Below are 16,953 nucleotides of genomic sequence, written 5' to 3' on the forward strand. Positions count from 1 at the left end.
GAAACTAATATTTCATAAAACAGACATTCTTTTTTTTTTTTGCTATACATGTATTAATAATTTAACCTATTTATATAAATGTTATACATATAGAAAATAATTATTAAATATAATCTTCATGCGTTTATATGCAGCCATATTTCTAGTCATATTTATAGAAATATGGCTGCATATAAAGAAACGCACATAACAGATATACCCCAACCCATTAATATTCCACCAATCCATATCCAAAGTGTTTTACCTTTCCCAAAGTCGTTATCTTTTGGGATTAGTACCACAGCAAATAAACCTGGTAATATGAATGATATAAAAGTTGAGCCCGTAGCGCCAACAATCGCCAGCACTTGAGCCAAAGAGTTTACTGAGACTGCAATACACCAGGATCCAAATAAAATTAAACTGGTTACTATTGAGTGTAAAATAATACTTGGCTCACTTATAATTCTTTCTGGTTCTGACTGTTGTTTATTTTCCTCGAGATCAACTTGATATCCATCATTCATTGAAGCTTCTTCCACATCAGATTTATTATTTTTCAATTTTGGAAATAAGGCATATAAAATGTTCAAAATAGATGCCCTGGCTGGTTGACATTGTAAAGGGTATGCCAATGTAACGACCGTCAACATTGCTGTTTGACCTAAAACAGTCAACACAGAGTTGGTTGGATACTTCGCAACAATATTACTTGTAATATTAGCTCCAAATGTAGCATATCCTAAGCAACCCACAATTAAGTATAAAATACATGCAATTGAAATTGCAATTAGAGGAATGAATTTCAATCTTTTAAAATCGGTATGTTTTTGTTCATTAATAACAGCAAACATATTATGATGGCATGTATAGGCAAATACAAATATTGGCAATGTTTTAAATGGAGAAATTCCAGAACTTTTTGGTAGGAATAATGAAACGGTTCCTCTTAATTCTGAAATTTCCTCTGATGGTTTACAATAATGGTAAGTCACTAAAATGCATAAATAAAATACTGACGTTACAGCTAATAATGATGTGTAACGTAGTGCATTTATTTTTCTGAGGTAACTTAAGGGTAAAATAATGAATAGCCAAACAAATGTGATGGTATTCATTCTATATTCATTATCTAGTAACACTGCTAGGAAGTCACCAATGGCTATTAGATAAGATGTAGATACACCAAAACATTTCACAGCAATAGCTAGATCAAATAATATTGCTAAAGTTGGATGCAATTTAGTTGCTAGTATAAAGAATGAATGTTTTTCATTTGTTGGTGTATATTTTATGATTTTTGCTTGTAGTAAAAGACCAAATATAGCAGCAATACCACAAACAACTAATACCATTAAACCTGGAAATAGGCCAAATGGTTTGAAGGCAAAAGGAATCGCTAGAATACCTGCACCACATGCAGTGTGTAATAATGTAACAGCTCCTGAAATTAACGACATATTTTAGATATTTTTTCTTTTATAAATACTGTTTATTTATTATATTTTGATAAATTGTTTTCTGTAGCTATTGTACTTTGTTTCAAAGTATTGAGGTTTTAGTGACATATAGGTTAGAAATAACTTTTACATTAATGAATTATTTAGTCCCTTTATATACTTAAATTTTTTACTACAACCACAATGAAATTCCATTTGGCAATAGTTTAGCTAGTAATAAAAGTTTTATTGTGCTTTTTGTGTATACATTATAAAAAAAGGTGTAATGAAAAGATTTTTAGAAAATATCCCTTAAATGGTTAATTTTGTAAGGAATTTCTTAAAGCAAGTATTCTTTTTTCTAGAAAATTTAAAAAAAAGCTTTTCTTTGAGATATTTTAAAAATGTATATGTAACTTTATTACAAATTACAGTATTCACCCTCTCAATTTTTGGAATTAAAAATTTACTATATTCATCGATATGTTTTTTAATGACGTATAATTTGTAGGGAAGATATTTTCTTAACCCTTCGAAAGTAATAATGGATAAATAGTGCAAAACAAAATTCAGAGTAAAGAAGTAAATAAACTATAGAAAAAGAAATTCTTAGAATGATATACGATAATTGAGAGAGTGGCATTATTCTTTCAGATGTTTTCTGCACCACAAGTTTGAAAAAGCATGTGACGAAATATTTAATTTATTTTGCATCTATACTATTGAAGTAAGCTTTCCATTTCCCAAGAAAATTTAACCCCACTTTGCTTCTTATGATGTGAATTATGTAGCATGTAATATTTCTGAGGATGTAAACTGTTAAGCGATGACTGTTTCTCAGTATTCTCTTGAATTCGTTAAGTATGTGGGGCGGAAAAAATTAATTTTTTTTCACTAATTAGTGGCGCGAGGTTAGCTTAATATTTGCTCTCTTTATCTAATAATATCTACTACAATTACAATAATAAATATTATTTTTCTAATTTACTCTACTTTTAAAAATTGTAAACAGAATATAAAAATTAAGAATAAATAATTATTAAATCAATTACTCTACCTCAATTAATAAGCTACACAAATTAGCATTTTGTTGATTCTACTAAATATGAATTCACAAATTTTTTAATTAATATATTTTTACTTTAAAGTTGGGATAATTTATGTTAAGTTTAGCAGTTCAAGATTTAATAGCCTCCTTTAATTCAAATCACTTTAAAAAAAATTACAGTTAAAATATTATTTAGCTAAAGATATACTTGTATGTCATAGAGTACATTTTATTATTTTTAAGTTCTTAAAAAAATATAAATAGTTTTACATAAATAATGCTGCATATAGTGAGACAACCACCACAGAACAGCCCCAAAATAATAATCCTCTACCTAAGAGTACCCATAATTTTTTGTTTCCTTCAAAAGAGTTATCTCTTGAAATTAAAATAGCACCAAATAATCCAGGTAAGATAAAAGAAATTGAAGTTGAACCTGTAGCACCGACAATGGCTAAAACATGGGCCAAGGATTTTACAGAAATTGCAATTAACCAAGATCCTAATAGTATGATTGTTGTTAGGAGTATATGCTGAAATTGTGTTGGTTCTTGTGCAAATGGAAGTTTTGAACGAGCTTCAATTGGAGTTGTTTCATTTGGCGTAGATTCTCTAGGGGTAGATGGTGTTGAATTTTGATTATTATTATTATTAATAGAATCTGCTGTTGAAGAGATGTACATTGATTCTTCATCTTGTAAAGGGGGTGGGGTATATTTGAAGCGTGGGAAAAATGCGTTAATTATGTTTATGAAAGAAGCTCTGGCTGGCTGACATTGTAGTGGGAAAGCCAAAGTAACCACTGTTAACATGGCAGTTTGGCCCAGAATAGTGGCAATTGAATTTGTTGGATATTGAGCTACTATATTACTTGTAATATTAGAGCCAAAGGTCACGTAACCAAAAGTCCCCACTATTAAATACATAATGCATGCAATAGAAATAGCAGTTAATGGTATATATTTTAATTTTGAAAATTCATTTGTAGATTGTTCATTAAGCACAGCAAACATGTTATGATGGCAAGTATAAGCAAACACGAATATAGGTAATGTTTTAAAAGGTGACACAGAATTATGCTGATCTTCTCCTGGGAAAAACAAAGATACGTTACCACGTAAATCAATAATTTCTTGTGAAGGATCTGCATAATGAAAGGTGACCAAAATAGATAAATAAATTACTGAGACCACTGCTAGAAATGAGGTATAACGTAGAGCTGTTATTTTCTTGAGGAAGCTTAATGGTGCAATAATAAACCCCCAAACCAAGGTAATTAGAAGGAATCTATTAGAAGAATGTAATAGTGTTGGTAACAAGTCACCTACAGCAATCAAATATGAAGTTGCTACCCCAAAACATTTAATAGCAATAGCAATATCAAATAGCACGGCTAATCTTGGATGAATCTTTGAAGCTAGTTCAAAAAATGAATGCTTTTCTCCTACCGGAGTGTATTTAGTGACTTTCACTTGTAATAATAAACCTAATATAGCAGTTGAGCTACAGACTAATAAGATCAACATGCCTGGTATAACGCCAAATGGTTTAAATGCATATGGGACAGCTAAAATCCCTGCACCACAAGCTGTATGTAATAAAGTGATCGTGCCTGCACGTAAAGACATCGTTACTAATTTGACGTGTTTGTTAGTTAATGAATCAAAATTTGTAAATCCAAAATGAATAGAAATGGAATATGGAGAATGTTTTAAATATACATCAATGTAAATAATACTACTGATGTTACAAATTTTTTTTAAAAATGTAATTAAGAATACTATTATAAATAGGTCTATATATAAATAAACACCAATAGATGTTATTATTTAAGCGAAGTGTTAGGTAATATATATATTTACAGTAGATCCAACTCCGAGAAACATTGGGGAAAATTACGAATTGTCTCTTATTGGTCCAAAACGCAAGTAATCCTATTGAAAAAAAAAAACTACACAAAAGGCGGGGCAGTCACGTGACATATCAAGGTTTCTATGCTTAATTGTATATTTCAATATAGAATATCCAGGTTTAGTAGCCTCTACGTTTGGCATCATTAACAAGGGTCAACATCTTTTGGAATGCCACCATGAAACGTGCTCTATGAGTTCTTTGGCGACGTAATTCCCTCTTTTTACCTGGTTTTATATGTGTTTGTTGGTCACGGAAATCTCTGATAATATTATTAGATCTTAGCAGAGACCCCAGTCTTGCAAGTGCTGGGCCCACACTGCTTCCAGTTGAGTTTATACTTGTATTTTGCGGTAGGTCCAATGTTCTACCGGCCATAGGGCCACTTAGTTTTGCACCAAGAGCATCCGAACGAGCTGTTTGAAGTAACTGAAAATGTGCTTGACGATCTGTTTGAGATTTATCTTTGCTGGTAGATGATGGAGGTGGGGTAAGAGGAGTTGGTATAGATGTGTTGGATAAGAGACTTGATACGGGAGTTGTGGATCCCAATGGGTTAATGTTGGAAGGTATTTGTTGACATAAAGGCCTTGAACATTTTAGCATGGTGCGTAATGACATTTTATAAGGTACAGATGATGGCGGCTAGGTGAGCTGAAACAGAAATAGGCATTGTAAAAAAATAGGGTCTAATTAGTTTTCACCATCAAAGTATTATTTTTTTTAATAATCAGAGATCTAGTATAAGCCAAATTTCGGGCTCGGGAAAACGCGCGAAAAATAATTTTAACTTATATATTAGAAGAGAAAATTAAAGAGATGAGCTAATCGTAAACGTACATAAAAAAAAACTTTTACTCTCAAGACTTATTTAGTTTTGATCGCACATATTCTATAAAGAAAATAACAAATCATAAACTTACAATAATAATGGCTTTGAATATTACGGTTGAATTTCTAGGGGGTCTAGACGTCACCTTTAATAAACAACGTGTCTGGCAATTGTCTGTTCCCATTCCACAAGACAAAGGCCAAGTCACTATGGAGGACCTTATAAACTACATTGTGAATACCATGATTGCAGACAAGAATAGTGTGGGCGACTTTGTCGAAGATGGTACTGTCAGACCAGGAATCCTGACTTTGATTAACGATACTGATTGGGAACTGGAGGGTGAAGGCGCATACGTCCTAGAGAAGGGCGACGTAATCTCTTTCACCTCCACCCTGCATGGTGGTTGAATATATGGCCGTCATATATCTCTATATACATGTTCTGTACCAACTCTGTACTTTAATTCAAAAAAATGCATGACATTTACGTCACGTGCATATCATTAGTCACGTGTCATGGTGTACGGATATGCCGGGTAATCTAGCTAAAAGAGGAAATTTTCAGGAAATTGAAATTTCAATTCCTAGAAAATTTGATTTCCTTTTTCAATCTGAATTTTCAATTTCATTTCAAATATTATGACAATTTTTCAATCGAAATTTCATCTTATTAATGATTTCGTTTTGTTTGTTTACTATTCTATTATTTTTATCAATAATTTTTTATTTTTTTTTTATTTCGTTCAATTAGTGTCTGTGTGTATATTGATAGCTTTATTGTTATTATTGTTGTTTCTTATTAATTGTTTTTCCGTCTTTTGTTGTTGTTGTTTTTTTTCTAGCGAAGGGTTTCTTGATATATTTTTCTATTCCTTTCTTAGTTTGATTTCGATTATTTACTAGATAGCATTTCAATTAATTAATTGGATTCCTCTTATCTTCTCATTAATTGTTTTGTTTCTCTTATTAACACTTTTTCTTAGAGCATAGGCATCGAGCATTTCATAATTGACAACATATTTGATAATCTACAATTGACCATTTATTAAGTCAGATATAAAGCTTTCAATTAATAAACACTTTCAACTCATTATAAGTTATACCCTCTCGTTAATAACACCAACATTACATCACTACGCATACATATAATAATATAAAAATGTCAGGCTTGGTAGAAATCAAACCAGAAATTTTACAATTTTCATCCCCATTGACTGTTCAATCCACTGAATATGCTCAAATCACTAATAATTCTACCGAAACTATTGCATTCAAAGTTAAAACTACTGCTCCAAAATTCTATTGTGTTAGACCAAACGCTGCTTTAGTTAAGCCTGGTGAAACAATCGAAATCCAAATCATTCTATTAGGTTTGGCTGAAGAACCAACAGATGTTAATTTCAAATGTAAAGATAAATTCTTAGTCATCACCTTACCTGCTCCTTACGAGCTACCTGCAGATAAATCAGTCGCAGATATTTGGTCTGATTTAGAAACAGAATTCAAAGCTAAGTCAGTCTCCAAAAAGATTAAAGTCAAATTCGCAATAAACCCAAATATTCAACCTCCTGTAGCTCCTCAAGCTGCAAATGCTCCGGCTGTTATTTCTCCAGTTGCCGCTGCTGCTCCAGTTGCTGCTGCCGCTGCTCAAAATGCCGCTGCTCCAATTGCTGCCGCTCTTCCTGCTGCTGCCGCTGCCGCTGCTGCTCCAATTGCTGCCACTATTCCAGCACAAGTTGCCCCAGTAGTTGCTCCAATTGTATCTGCTGAAGTTCCATTACAACAAAATTATGAACAAATACCACAACCAGAAGTACAAAACAATTATTTAAATGAAACTATTAACGCCATTCCAGCTACAAATACTACTGCTTACGAACAAAGAGATCTATCCACTCAAGAACCACAGTACGAACAACAATACGAACAACAATACGAACAACAACAGCAACCACAACAACAATCATACGAACAACAATATGAACAACAACAAGAACCACAACAGGAATCACAGCAAGAAGAAAAAGTTGTAGTTGATAATGATGATGATGAAACCGAACTTCCAAATAACTCATATTCAGAAGATGAACCAGTAGCAAACTCCACCACTACTGGTGCTTCCAATTATGGTACTCCAATTACTCAAACCGAAAATGAAAGTGGTATTAACACCTCTTTATTAGCAGTGGTTGCTTTGATCGCTATCCTATTGGGTTGGTTGTATTATTAAGACAATGTTATTAGTAAACGTTTTCTTTTCTTAATTTCTTTTTTACTTTTTTAAACGAAGAAAAACAAACAATTTTTTTCTTGAATTTCACTTTTCGATTTCATTTTTCTCTTTCATATTTGTTTTAGTACCTTATTACTCATAGCTTAAAACAATATACTGACTAAATAACTACAATAAATGAATTAACTTCGAAATACTTACTTCACTACGTGTTCAATCTTTGATATTATTTCTTTTTCTATGTCCGTTATTGTATTTTTATTGCATATACATCTATATATATCACCATAATATATATAGATATATAAATATTACTACTATACCTGCTATTAATTATTATACTTTTGTGATATTTAATACATTTTAAAATTTAAAAAATATTTTAATTTTTAGTCTGCATAAATTCATTTCAAAAAAAGAAAAAAACTTAATAGGAATTTCATACACCATAACAACTAAAAAGTAGAAATTCAAAAATATACAAATATATCTTTATAACATACCTATCTGCAAATAAAAAGCATTTCAGATTTATTCATAATGTAACAATTTTAAGCTTTGCCACTCCCAGTAGCATACACGTGACTAACGTAGCTCATTAAAATTTTTATAAAAAATGATTTCGCCCAGGATCGAACTGGGGACGTTCTGCGTGTTAAGCAGATGCCATAACCAACTAGACCACGAAACCACAATTTTATTAAAATTTATTTTATAGTGATCTGACTGGTATTTTACAGATGACTATACAGTATTTTACAGATGACTATAACCCTGATTATTCTTATAACTATAACTTACTTATCTTATTCTGTGTAATTCTATATAGATGCCTCATGAGCATCGCTTTATATACAAGCGAGTTTACGCGTCGCAACATGTTGATGCGAACGTCTCTGATTTAGTTAGGGCTTGTAAGCTTCTAACCCTTGACACAGTGTACTGACAGTATCACTATGTTACAATTCTGTTGTAAATCAACTTAGGAGTACGAGACACTTAAATAGTTGCTGGAATATGATTATATCATTTTCTATTAAATGGTAAAATACTTTTATCACGTGGCTTATTGTTTAAAATGTGTTTTTTCTTTTTATATCGAAAACTTCTATTTAAGAAATATATTCATTTTAGTTATAGTATTTACTATATATGTCTAAATAAAGTAATCGTCTTTACATCTTAAACACTGTATTACAATGTCTAACTCTCTTGAATCCCAGTACCCTTTTCTTTTTCCTTGATGTATCCCGTTATCTTTATGGGGTAACCTTGGTAATTTTTATCTACTGCAAAATTAAGGGTTTTCCGTTAATATCAGGTGAAATAATAAGAACTCCTTGCAATGGAAAATAGCTCGGATAGAATGAAAATTTAAGCATCTATCCATATGGTATAACTTACTATATTGTGCAAGAATAATCATTACACCATATAGACTTTAAAAAGGATCAATAAAGGGTAAAAACACGAATATTATTATAGAAATACCGTATTAATTATTGATGGGATACCACTTTCTGAAAAAACAAAGAAATACTTTCAAGTGAATTTTTTTTAAGGGGCATTACTCTCTAAATTACTCTTCTCAATATTCTCACTACACAAGTGTCTGGGTGGTCATCACCATTGGAATTTTCTTGTCATGCTTGTGAAAAGATAAGATCAAAAAAGGAACTTTATTTATTAATTAAAATTTCGGTTTAAACCTGAGGTGTAAATCTCGTAAGTTTTTGGCCGATTGTAATAGAATTTCTCTTATTAAAATGCCAAATACACGTTAATGCTGCTATTTTTATCTCTAGGCCATTTTCATAATAAAACTTTAGAGTGGATGACTCAGTTGATGTGTTATCTTAATTTCTTACTCAGTAAGCAATTTATTGCTTTTTATGGGGATTTCTTCAATATTTACTATGAACACAAGTTGAGAATATCCAATTAATAACTTCTAGAAATGTTTGAATATCCTAAGATTCCCTGACTCATTGTTTCCAAAGTACACCACCTAACCAGGGTTCATTACTACTGTTATTTTTCTCTAATTTAATTTGATTCCACATTACTTCTTTCGTGATGCTTTAATTTCTTGTTTACAGTTTTTTTCTTCTTTTACAGACAAAATTTGAAACTACAGAGAGATAAACCTTTATTAAATAATCAAAATTTTACTATATCATTTCTTTTTCTTGTGTATGAATGCATATCCTGACTCCCATTGCTCCGTGGAAAACCATCTTTGTTCCACCACTTCCAAATTTTATATTGAGATAGTTGTACCTTCACGACACATATAAACATTCAACATAGATTTCTAATGAGTCAGTCTTGTTTACAATATTGATGATCTTTGAAGTATTTGAATTATATAAATACTGTATTGAACCGAAATAAAATTCCATTCAGAATATTATTGGTTTCTTCTGGAAGGGAAAGTCCCCCCTTCTCTATTCATTTCATGTTAACAATCTCAAGCAAAATCGTTAAACAAAAAATTTAAAAGCACAAACATTATTTTCATTTTTTAAAATATTAAAAGTTACAATAAAGGAAGATCATCGTATTATCCTTCAAAAAAAAAATAGCATTAATCATTACAAGAAAACAATTCCTCTAATAAAAAAATAAACAATGAGTTACCCCTCATCTACAGAATATTACTTTTACTTTAATTCAAATCATACTACCTCAAAAAAAGATTCTTTAATTAGCCAACAGAACAGAATCTTTAGATGTAATCATTATAGTGATGAATCAGATATGATTAATATGGTTACCACCAATGATGCTGATGGGTTTGGTAATATCGTTAACGTTGGAATCACTAATAGAGATATTATTACATCATTATCTGCTTTACAACAATTTAATTCGAAGAAGAGACCCATGGATTTCAACAACAATTCTACAACATTAATCTGCAATAATACGGATAGCATTTCAACCAACGATGACAATTGCAATTGTATTCCCAAGAGAAGAAAAATTGCAACATATTCAGGCTGAACTTTTTTTAAATGTGGCTCATACCTTTAGTAGTTACTGGATTAACAACAAAATATATCGCCTTTTTCCCACACTCCTTGCATTAATTTAATTTTCCTACTATTAATAACATTCAACTATAGATTTATATAATTGCACTATGTTTTTCATTGCATTTATACCATTACATTTTTTACATTCCTTTAGATAAATATATATACTCATACACACACATTCATACATATACATATATATATATATATATATTTATATGTATGTATGTATGTACGTATTAAAGTCGCATTTATTTATTTATTTTGTTTGTTTGTTACACCTACCAATGTGTATATATAAAAGAATATTTATACATCCATTTTGTATTCAGCATCATCCAGATGCTCAGATATATATAAAACACTATCTATACAAAATATTAAACCCGAATTAATGAAATAATAATAAATAAATTAAATAAAAAAATATAAACAACTCTTGCTGAATAATTTCATTTTTGCATATACGAGTTCCAATACTCAGCTATTCTTGCTTTACCAACTTCATATTTTTCTTTTAGATTTGCTACTTCTTCTTGGTTGATATAATCGTTAATATCAACATAACCATTATTTACTATAGTCTCCTTAATTGAACTTAACCCATTGCTCAATTTACTCGAATAAACATCATAGTTTATATAAGAAGATTTTGCATTCATATTGTTAACATTGTCCTTTTCATCTCTACCAAAATACATATCTGATGAAATAGAACTTGCATTAATGAATTCAGTTTTTCTTTGATTAAACTCATCGTTATCAGCAGCATTATTACAATTAAATAATTGGTCTGAGGATATGCATTTTTGATCTCCATATCTTTCAACAAGTTTACCAGAATAATTATCATTTCTTGGTGTTGATTGATTGTTTTGTTCTTCAATATTATTTCGCGTCATACCAAAACCTAATTTTTGAATGTGTTTTTCAGAATTTGAATAGGTATTATTCTTTGAATTGTCTTTTGTAGTTTCTAAAGTATGAGTATATCCTTGTGATAATTCTGTGTCATGCTCATTAAATGAAGTTTCTTTATACTCCGTATTATTATATAGAGATAACGATTCTAAAGTCTTGTGGGTATTTAAATATGAATTGGTTTTATTAATCTCGTCTTCTTTCGAAGCATCTTCTTCAAATTGATTAAATAATTCAGTTGCACTATCTTTATCTAATTTTTTAGAAGTTAACTTTTTAGGCTTCCTTGTGGAAGAGAGAATCGAATGCTTTTTCAATTTAGCATCGCCTTTATTATTACTTGAGATTGAAGATGAAGTAGTTCTTCTTGTAATTGATACAGGCTTTGTCATAGATTCATCAGACTTGTTATTTTTAGCTAAAACATTAGATAAAGATGGTTCTTTTTTTATACTTGGTTTCTGCCAATTTGAAAAAAAATCATCCACAATTGGAGTTGTAGGTGTTGCATCCAGCATTGGTGTAGTTGGAGAAAGATTGCCTTCAGAATCGTTTAAAGATGTATTACTACCACCACTTTCAATAGTAGAAGTCGTAGTGTTTGCAGAAGTAGTAAGTGACGAACTTTCCAACACAATGGTATCAGGATATTCTTGCTTGTCCTGTAATGACAATTCATCTAGATACTTCTTCCATTTTAGAGCAACACTTGAAGTATATTTGGAACGAGGATCCATGTTTAAATATCTAGAGCCATTATTCTTGATGAAAAACTCGCGTACTTTATGATTATCAGAAAATTTAAACCTTCTTAAATTTTCAATAGTCCATTTATCTAAATTAGTTGATTGAACAAAGGTTATATGAACTCCTAAGTTTCTATGAATACCTGAACATTGAATACAAACTAATACACCGAATGGGACCGATGTCCATGTAGGATTTTTAGAACCACAATCAAAGCAGACTCTATTATCTGGATTTTTATTTACACTAGTAAATACATCCTTTGTCAATTGTTTTGACGCATAAGCTGAACTAGTACTAATATATTCTGACATAGAATGTGATGGCGATGTCTGATCTAAACGTCCTTTAAATTTATAGAATTTAAAGCTTAAAGTTTAATCAAGAGTGGTAAGATAATTTCCTCAGTGCTTATATATAACCTGACTAATAAAAACCATAATATTTATTTAGAGAGTTGAACATCTTGGGTTTTGTGTAAAATGCAATAATACAAATTACTTCTCCAGAGAAGAGAATAAATAACAGCAATTAACAATCCCATTAAAAGTCAACACAATTATGACTTTGATAGAAGTAGTAAAAACAAAAAAAAATAATGATAAAAACGTGTAAAAAGAAACCAAATAACGAAAATAAAAATTTTCCATATGCATTTTGTAGTAATAATTCTAGACTGAGTTTGCCATAAGGAACCTATTGGATCATAAAACTTCTCCGAAGTGGACACATCAACCGGTCCGACTCAATTAAAGTCAAGTTCAATTAACCTATTTTCTCAATTTTAGACTCAGCTTGTGACTATTTTGTCTCATGCAATTTTGGTTCTAGGCTACCATCAATTTTTCACTAACTCAAACTGAAAAGGAAAAAAGGGACCGGATTCTGCCGACTCTGGGTTGCGACCCGCAAACCCTAGGGCTACGAAAGTAAAGGGTTTATAGATAGACCTTACTACATAATATTCAATTTGCTCAGATACTTGAACCATTTGGGTTCGACTAGTATACATGTAGCCTTAGCAAAAACAGATCCTCTCTCTGATTCGAGGCCTACTAGTAGTAGTTTTCTTGGCAGTGTCTCTAAAGTCCCATCAATTACCACTTTACGACCTTTCTTTTCGACTACTTCTGCCCGTAAGATAATTGTAGAATCAATGGGGATATCCTTTAAAAAATCTAATTCCAGCTTTGCTGTAACTCCTCTTTTATTGGGAAGACTTGGGAATCCACAATAACAAAGAGCCTCATCCAACAACAATGCCAAAACACCTTTATGGACTTGGCCTTTTTCATTCCCAAGACTCTTACCTAAATGATAAAATACAACAATCTTACCTTCTACTGGGTCTGAAAATATCACTGGATCGATCTCTAACTTCCCAGGCCCAAACAATTGACCCTGGCCTACATGAAAAGGTCTATGAGTATCCGGTATTTGATTACTTTGGAAATCTTGTTCTACACTTGAATCATGTAAAAGACGTTGGTAGAATTTGGAGTGAGATATTTTTTGTAGGATATCGTATCTTTGTTGAAAAAGATTTTCGGAATCCTTAGTAACTGCCAAAGAATCGTGTAACGTCATTGATCCAGCTTCATCAGGCCAAGCTTTCATGAAAGTTAAAATACCTAATGAAAACCCAGCTGTCGGCAATATAATACCTCTATTAATTAATTTAAATATACTCATAGTGATTGCTAAAGAAATGGTGACCGACACTGCTTTAAACAAAGAATGCTAAATTTTCTTAGTTTTACATGATTTTTCTCTTATAAAAACGATTTACATCTAAATCTCGAATCTCTCGGCTCACACCAATCGGTGATAAGAAAATTGTAAAAACCGGAAACAACATTATAGCAATGCAATTAGGGTAGTAGTTAAAACTGAATGCTATAAAGAGTATTAATATATAAACTTTATTTAAACTTTAGTTAGATTCAATTGGTTATGTCTTAATATGATACTCAACAATTAAATCTTCAAAATTTTCTGCATTATTAATTTTTAGTCCATGCTCATTGGCAAGATGTAATAAACAGATGAAACAAAAACTAGTAGATAAATCATTTCTCAATTGAGGTGGATACATCTTACTGATTTCATATGTAATTTCTGTAAATTTAATAATTATTGTGTTGCCGTTTGAATGGGTATTATTAGTTGTATTTGAATTATCATTACTTTCTTCCTCCATATCTTTTTTATTTGTCTCCTTTAAAGATTTCTTATTTCGAACAATCTTATGTATTGATTTCCAAAGATTATTTTTCAATTTTCTAACATCCACTTTTTTCGAAACCCTAGAATATGCAACTTTATTGGATTCCAATTGTGAAGGTTGAAATTTTTCATCAGCAACTAGTTCAGTATCCTTATTTATCTGTGGTAAACTATTATCACTTTCATCCATCATTCCCAAACCACCACTTCCAATATCATCAACAAAAGCTTGATTGAAATCGATCCCATTATCATTTTCGTCAAATGGATTATGAGGATCTTTGGATATGATATCCGTTCCATTAATAAATTTCTCTTTATCAAGAAGTGCTTGTTCTTTATCTTTATATTCTTGCGCCCAAAATTGTTCATCTGCCATGGCAGGTACGTCATTCGGTATTTCGTTATTATGATCATCTTTACTGTTATATTCGTTTAAATCTGCAGAGGATAAATTATATCTTCCAATGTCTTCTATAAATCGTGAATCATTTTCAACAATCTCATTAGATGGTTGCTGTTGTTGCTGTTGCTGTTCTAATTTCTTTGTAGTAAACACTTTAATCTTTTGTTTTGGTTTAATGAAAAGGTTTGTAATTCTATCAGTAGTAAAATGATGATCATCAGGTAATAAGAAACAAGATTTATTGATCCTTTGTTTTTGAGGTATTTCAATTTGTTTTGGTTGTCTTGTAACAAATATTTTGTCTTCTAAATTATCATCGATATCAAAAAAATCAATTTCTTCAAATTGTTTTTTCTTGGTAGATCTAGCCGTAGATGCATTAGAGCCTGTAAGTTGATTTGTAGAACCATTTGCATCCTCTACTATTGCATTCAATTTTGAATTTGAATTCGAATTGTTTTTCAAAATCGTTTGCTTAATATTAGTGACTTTCCAATGCTCTCTCCCACGCCAAGTCTTTTTCAAAGTTTCATCGAAATATGCCATTAGATCTTGTTCAAACACATTTGTCATACTTGTGATCACATCAGAAGGCTTAGAAACAATCGAAGTGTTTGCTATATTACTAATCCCAGTTTGATTTTGCTGTTCATCTATATCGTCTTGAGGATTATCCATTCCAATATCAACGTCATCATCAACACCATCATCATCATAATCGTTAAAGTTTTTTTCATCTACATCATGGAAATCATTTGGATCTGGGATGGCATCATTCAATTCCTTTTCACTTAAGAAATTATCATAATTTTCATGAGGTGAAGTAGCATGTGTATCAACTGGTTTTGTATTATTATAATTAATGTTATTGATAAAATTTTTCACTCTAGAAGTATCATTGATTGTATCTCTCAAGTTTTGGATGGAGGAAGAGATTTCACAAGTATTGATCATATTAAAATTCAAATAATCCATACCCAATTGTAAGATTTCATCTTGTATGAAGTTCTCTGTAGTATCACCTATACTTTCATCCAAAATGAAACTTTTACTCGTTATATTTGAATGAGAAGTATCATTTATGACACTTGAATGTGAGTCTATTTGGTCAGATTTATTCATAATCTTACTCAACTCTGCTTCTTCCAATTCTTGTTCCTTCTTTATAGTTAGATCCTTTGGAGTTGTCGAGGTCAAATCTGTCATGGAAGCATCAAAAATGATTCTTGCGTATTTATTAATATTCAATGTATTTAATAAAAGACTCTTTGACCCACCTTCATCAAAATTAACCAGGGCCCGTTTGAACAATGGATCGATATTCAACTCTTTATCTAATTCTTTCAACTTGATCTGGTTAAACTCTACTAATGTGGTCTCCAACATACGATTATGAGTTCTTCTCTTTGTGTTAACTATTTCATTCTCTGTGGCAATAATTAAACCTGTAGTTGGATCAATTCGTATATTATCATCATCGTCATCATCATCATCATCATTATTATTACTATTATTATTGCGATTATCATCACCTCCACCATTTCTAGCGCCCCTTGTTGTATTATCGGTTGAATTAGATGTACCATTCGAATTACCATTCTTAGTTGCTGCATTTTCCTTTTCTTTATTTCTTTGTGCTAAACCACTAAGCAATTTCCCAGTCTCATTACTCACTGAATCTACTCTTGATGAATAAATCTTGACACAACCATCCAAAGTTGCCGAGGCCTTTTGAAAATTGATATTATTTTCTGAATCCTTTAATAGATTTAAATCATAAAAGTAATCGATCAACGCGAAATTCCAAGAGTTTCTCGAATTGATCTTATTATCGGTGGACATCCTCAACCATTCATCAAAATTCGCTTGCACAGTAGCCATGTTGGTATCTGTGAGTATGTCTATATCATTATCTCCACCATCTTGTGAGAACTGTAGTCGTTGCATTCCGCTATAGCTCTTTGCATCCTATATAAGAATATATCAATTCTCTTGATATATACTCTTGATATATACTCTTGATATATACATTCTCAATCAAGATCTTCTGTTTATGTTTTCGTGATCTACAAGATCCAATAACCCTTGGTAACCCTATTTCGAACAACCCTAACCCTGATTCGCGTGCTTTAATAAATCTGCAAGATCGAAAAACCCGGTGCCACCAAAAG

At 31.1% G+C, this 16,953-nt stretch overlaps 8 protein-coding genes and 1 non-coding gene across 9 annotated transcripts; 2 read left to right on the forward strand and 7 right to left on the reverse strand.

Moving 5' to 3' along the window:
• Positions 1-152: 152 nt before the first annotated feature.
• On the reverse strand, positions 153-1,439 carry TBLA0F01390 (uncharacterized protein; the record flags this gene model as incomplete). The annotated part of the gene is made up of 1 exon (XM_004181153.1): positions 153-1,439. One exon carries the CDS (start codon positions 1,437-1,439, stop codon positions 153-155), a length of 1,287 nt encoding a protein of 428 aa, XP_004181201.1.
• Positions 1,440-2,732: 1,293 nt separating this feature from the next.
• Positions 2,733-4,094, reverse strand: TBLA0F01400 (uncharacterized protein; the record flags this gene model as incomplete). Its single annotated transcript, XM_004181154.1, has 1 exon — positions 2,733-4,094. The coding sequence occupies one exon, from the start codon at positions 4,092-4,094 to the stop codon at positions 2,733-2,735; it is 1,362 nt and encodes a 453-aa protein (XP_004181202.1).
• Positions 4,095-4,497: 403 nt separating this feature from the next.
• Positions 4,498-4,998, reverse strand: MRP21 (mitochondrial 37S ribosomal protein bS21m; the record flags this gene model as incomplete). The annotated part of the gene is made up of 1 exon (XM_004181155.1): positions 4,498-4,998. One exon carries the CDS (start codon positions 4,996-4,998, stop codon positions 4,498-4,500), a length of 501 nt encoding a protein of 166 aa, XP_004181203.1.
• A 309-nt stretch (positions 4,999-5,307) lies between these two features.
• Positions 5,308-5,619, forward strand: URM1 (ubiquitin-related modifier URM1; the record flags this gene model as incomplete). Its single annotated transcript, XM_004181156.1, has 1 exon — positions 5,308-5,619. One exon carries the CDS (start codon positions 5,308-5,310, stop codon positions 5,617-5,619), a length of 312 nt encoding a protein of 103 aa, XP_004181204.1.
• Positions 5,620-6,370: 751 nt separating this feature from the next.
• Positions 6,371-7,441, forward strand: TBLA0F01430 (uncharacterized protein; the record flags this gene model as incomplete). The annotated part of the gene is made up of 1 exon (XM_004181157.1): positions 6,371-7,441. The coding sequence occupies one exon, from the start codon at positions 6,371-6,373 to the stop codon at positions 7,439-7,441; it is 1,071 nt and encodes a 356-aa protein (XP_004181205.1).
• A 620-nt stretch (positions 7,442-8,061) lies between these two features.
• TBLA0Ftrna3V lies at positions 8,062-8,135 on the reverse strand. Its single transcript has one exon. It is a non-coding gene; the product is annotated as a tRNA-Val (tRNA).
• Positions 8,136-10,934: 2,799 nt separating this feature from the next.
• Positions 10,935-12,464, reverse strand: TBLA0F01440 (uncharacterized protein; the record flags this gene model as incomplete). The annotated part of the gene is made up of 1 exon (XM_004181158.1): positions 10,935-12,464. The coding sequence occupies one exon, from the start codon at positions 12,462-12,464 to the stop codon at positions 10,935-10,937; it is 1,530 nt and encodes a 509-aa protein (XP_004181206.1).
• A 640-nt stretch (positions 12,465-13,104) lies between these two features.
• Positions 13,105-13,842, reverse strand: MRX3 (Mrx3p; the record flags this gene model as incomplete). The annotated part of the gene is made up of 1 exon (XM_004181159.1): positions 13,105-13,842. The coding sequence occupies one exon, from the start codon at positions 13,840-13,842 to the stop codon at positions 13,105-13,107; it is 738 nt and encodes a 245-aa protein (XP_004181207.1).
• Positions 13,843-14,101: 259 nt separating this feature from the next.
• Positions 14,102-16,729, reverse strand: BRN1 (condensin subunit BRN1; the record flags this gene model as incomplete). The annotated part of the gene is made up of 1 exon (XM_004181160.1): positions 14,102-16,729. One exon carries the CDS (start codon positions 16,727-16,729, stop codon positions 14,102-14,104), a length of 2,628 nt encoding a protein of 875 aa, XP_004181208.1.
• Positions 16,730-16,953: the final 224 nt, after the last annotated feature.

This window comes from Henningerozyma blattae, chromosome 6, assembly GCF_000315915.1.
Source record: "Henningerozyma blattae CBS 6284 chromosome 6, complete genome".
NCBI classification, from domain to species: domain Eukaryota; kingdom Fungi; phylum Ascomycota; class Saccharomycetes; order Saccharomycetales; family Saccharomycetaceae; genus Henningerozyma; species Henningerozyma blattae.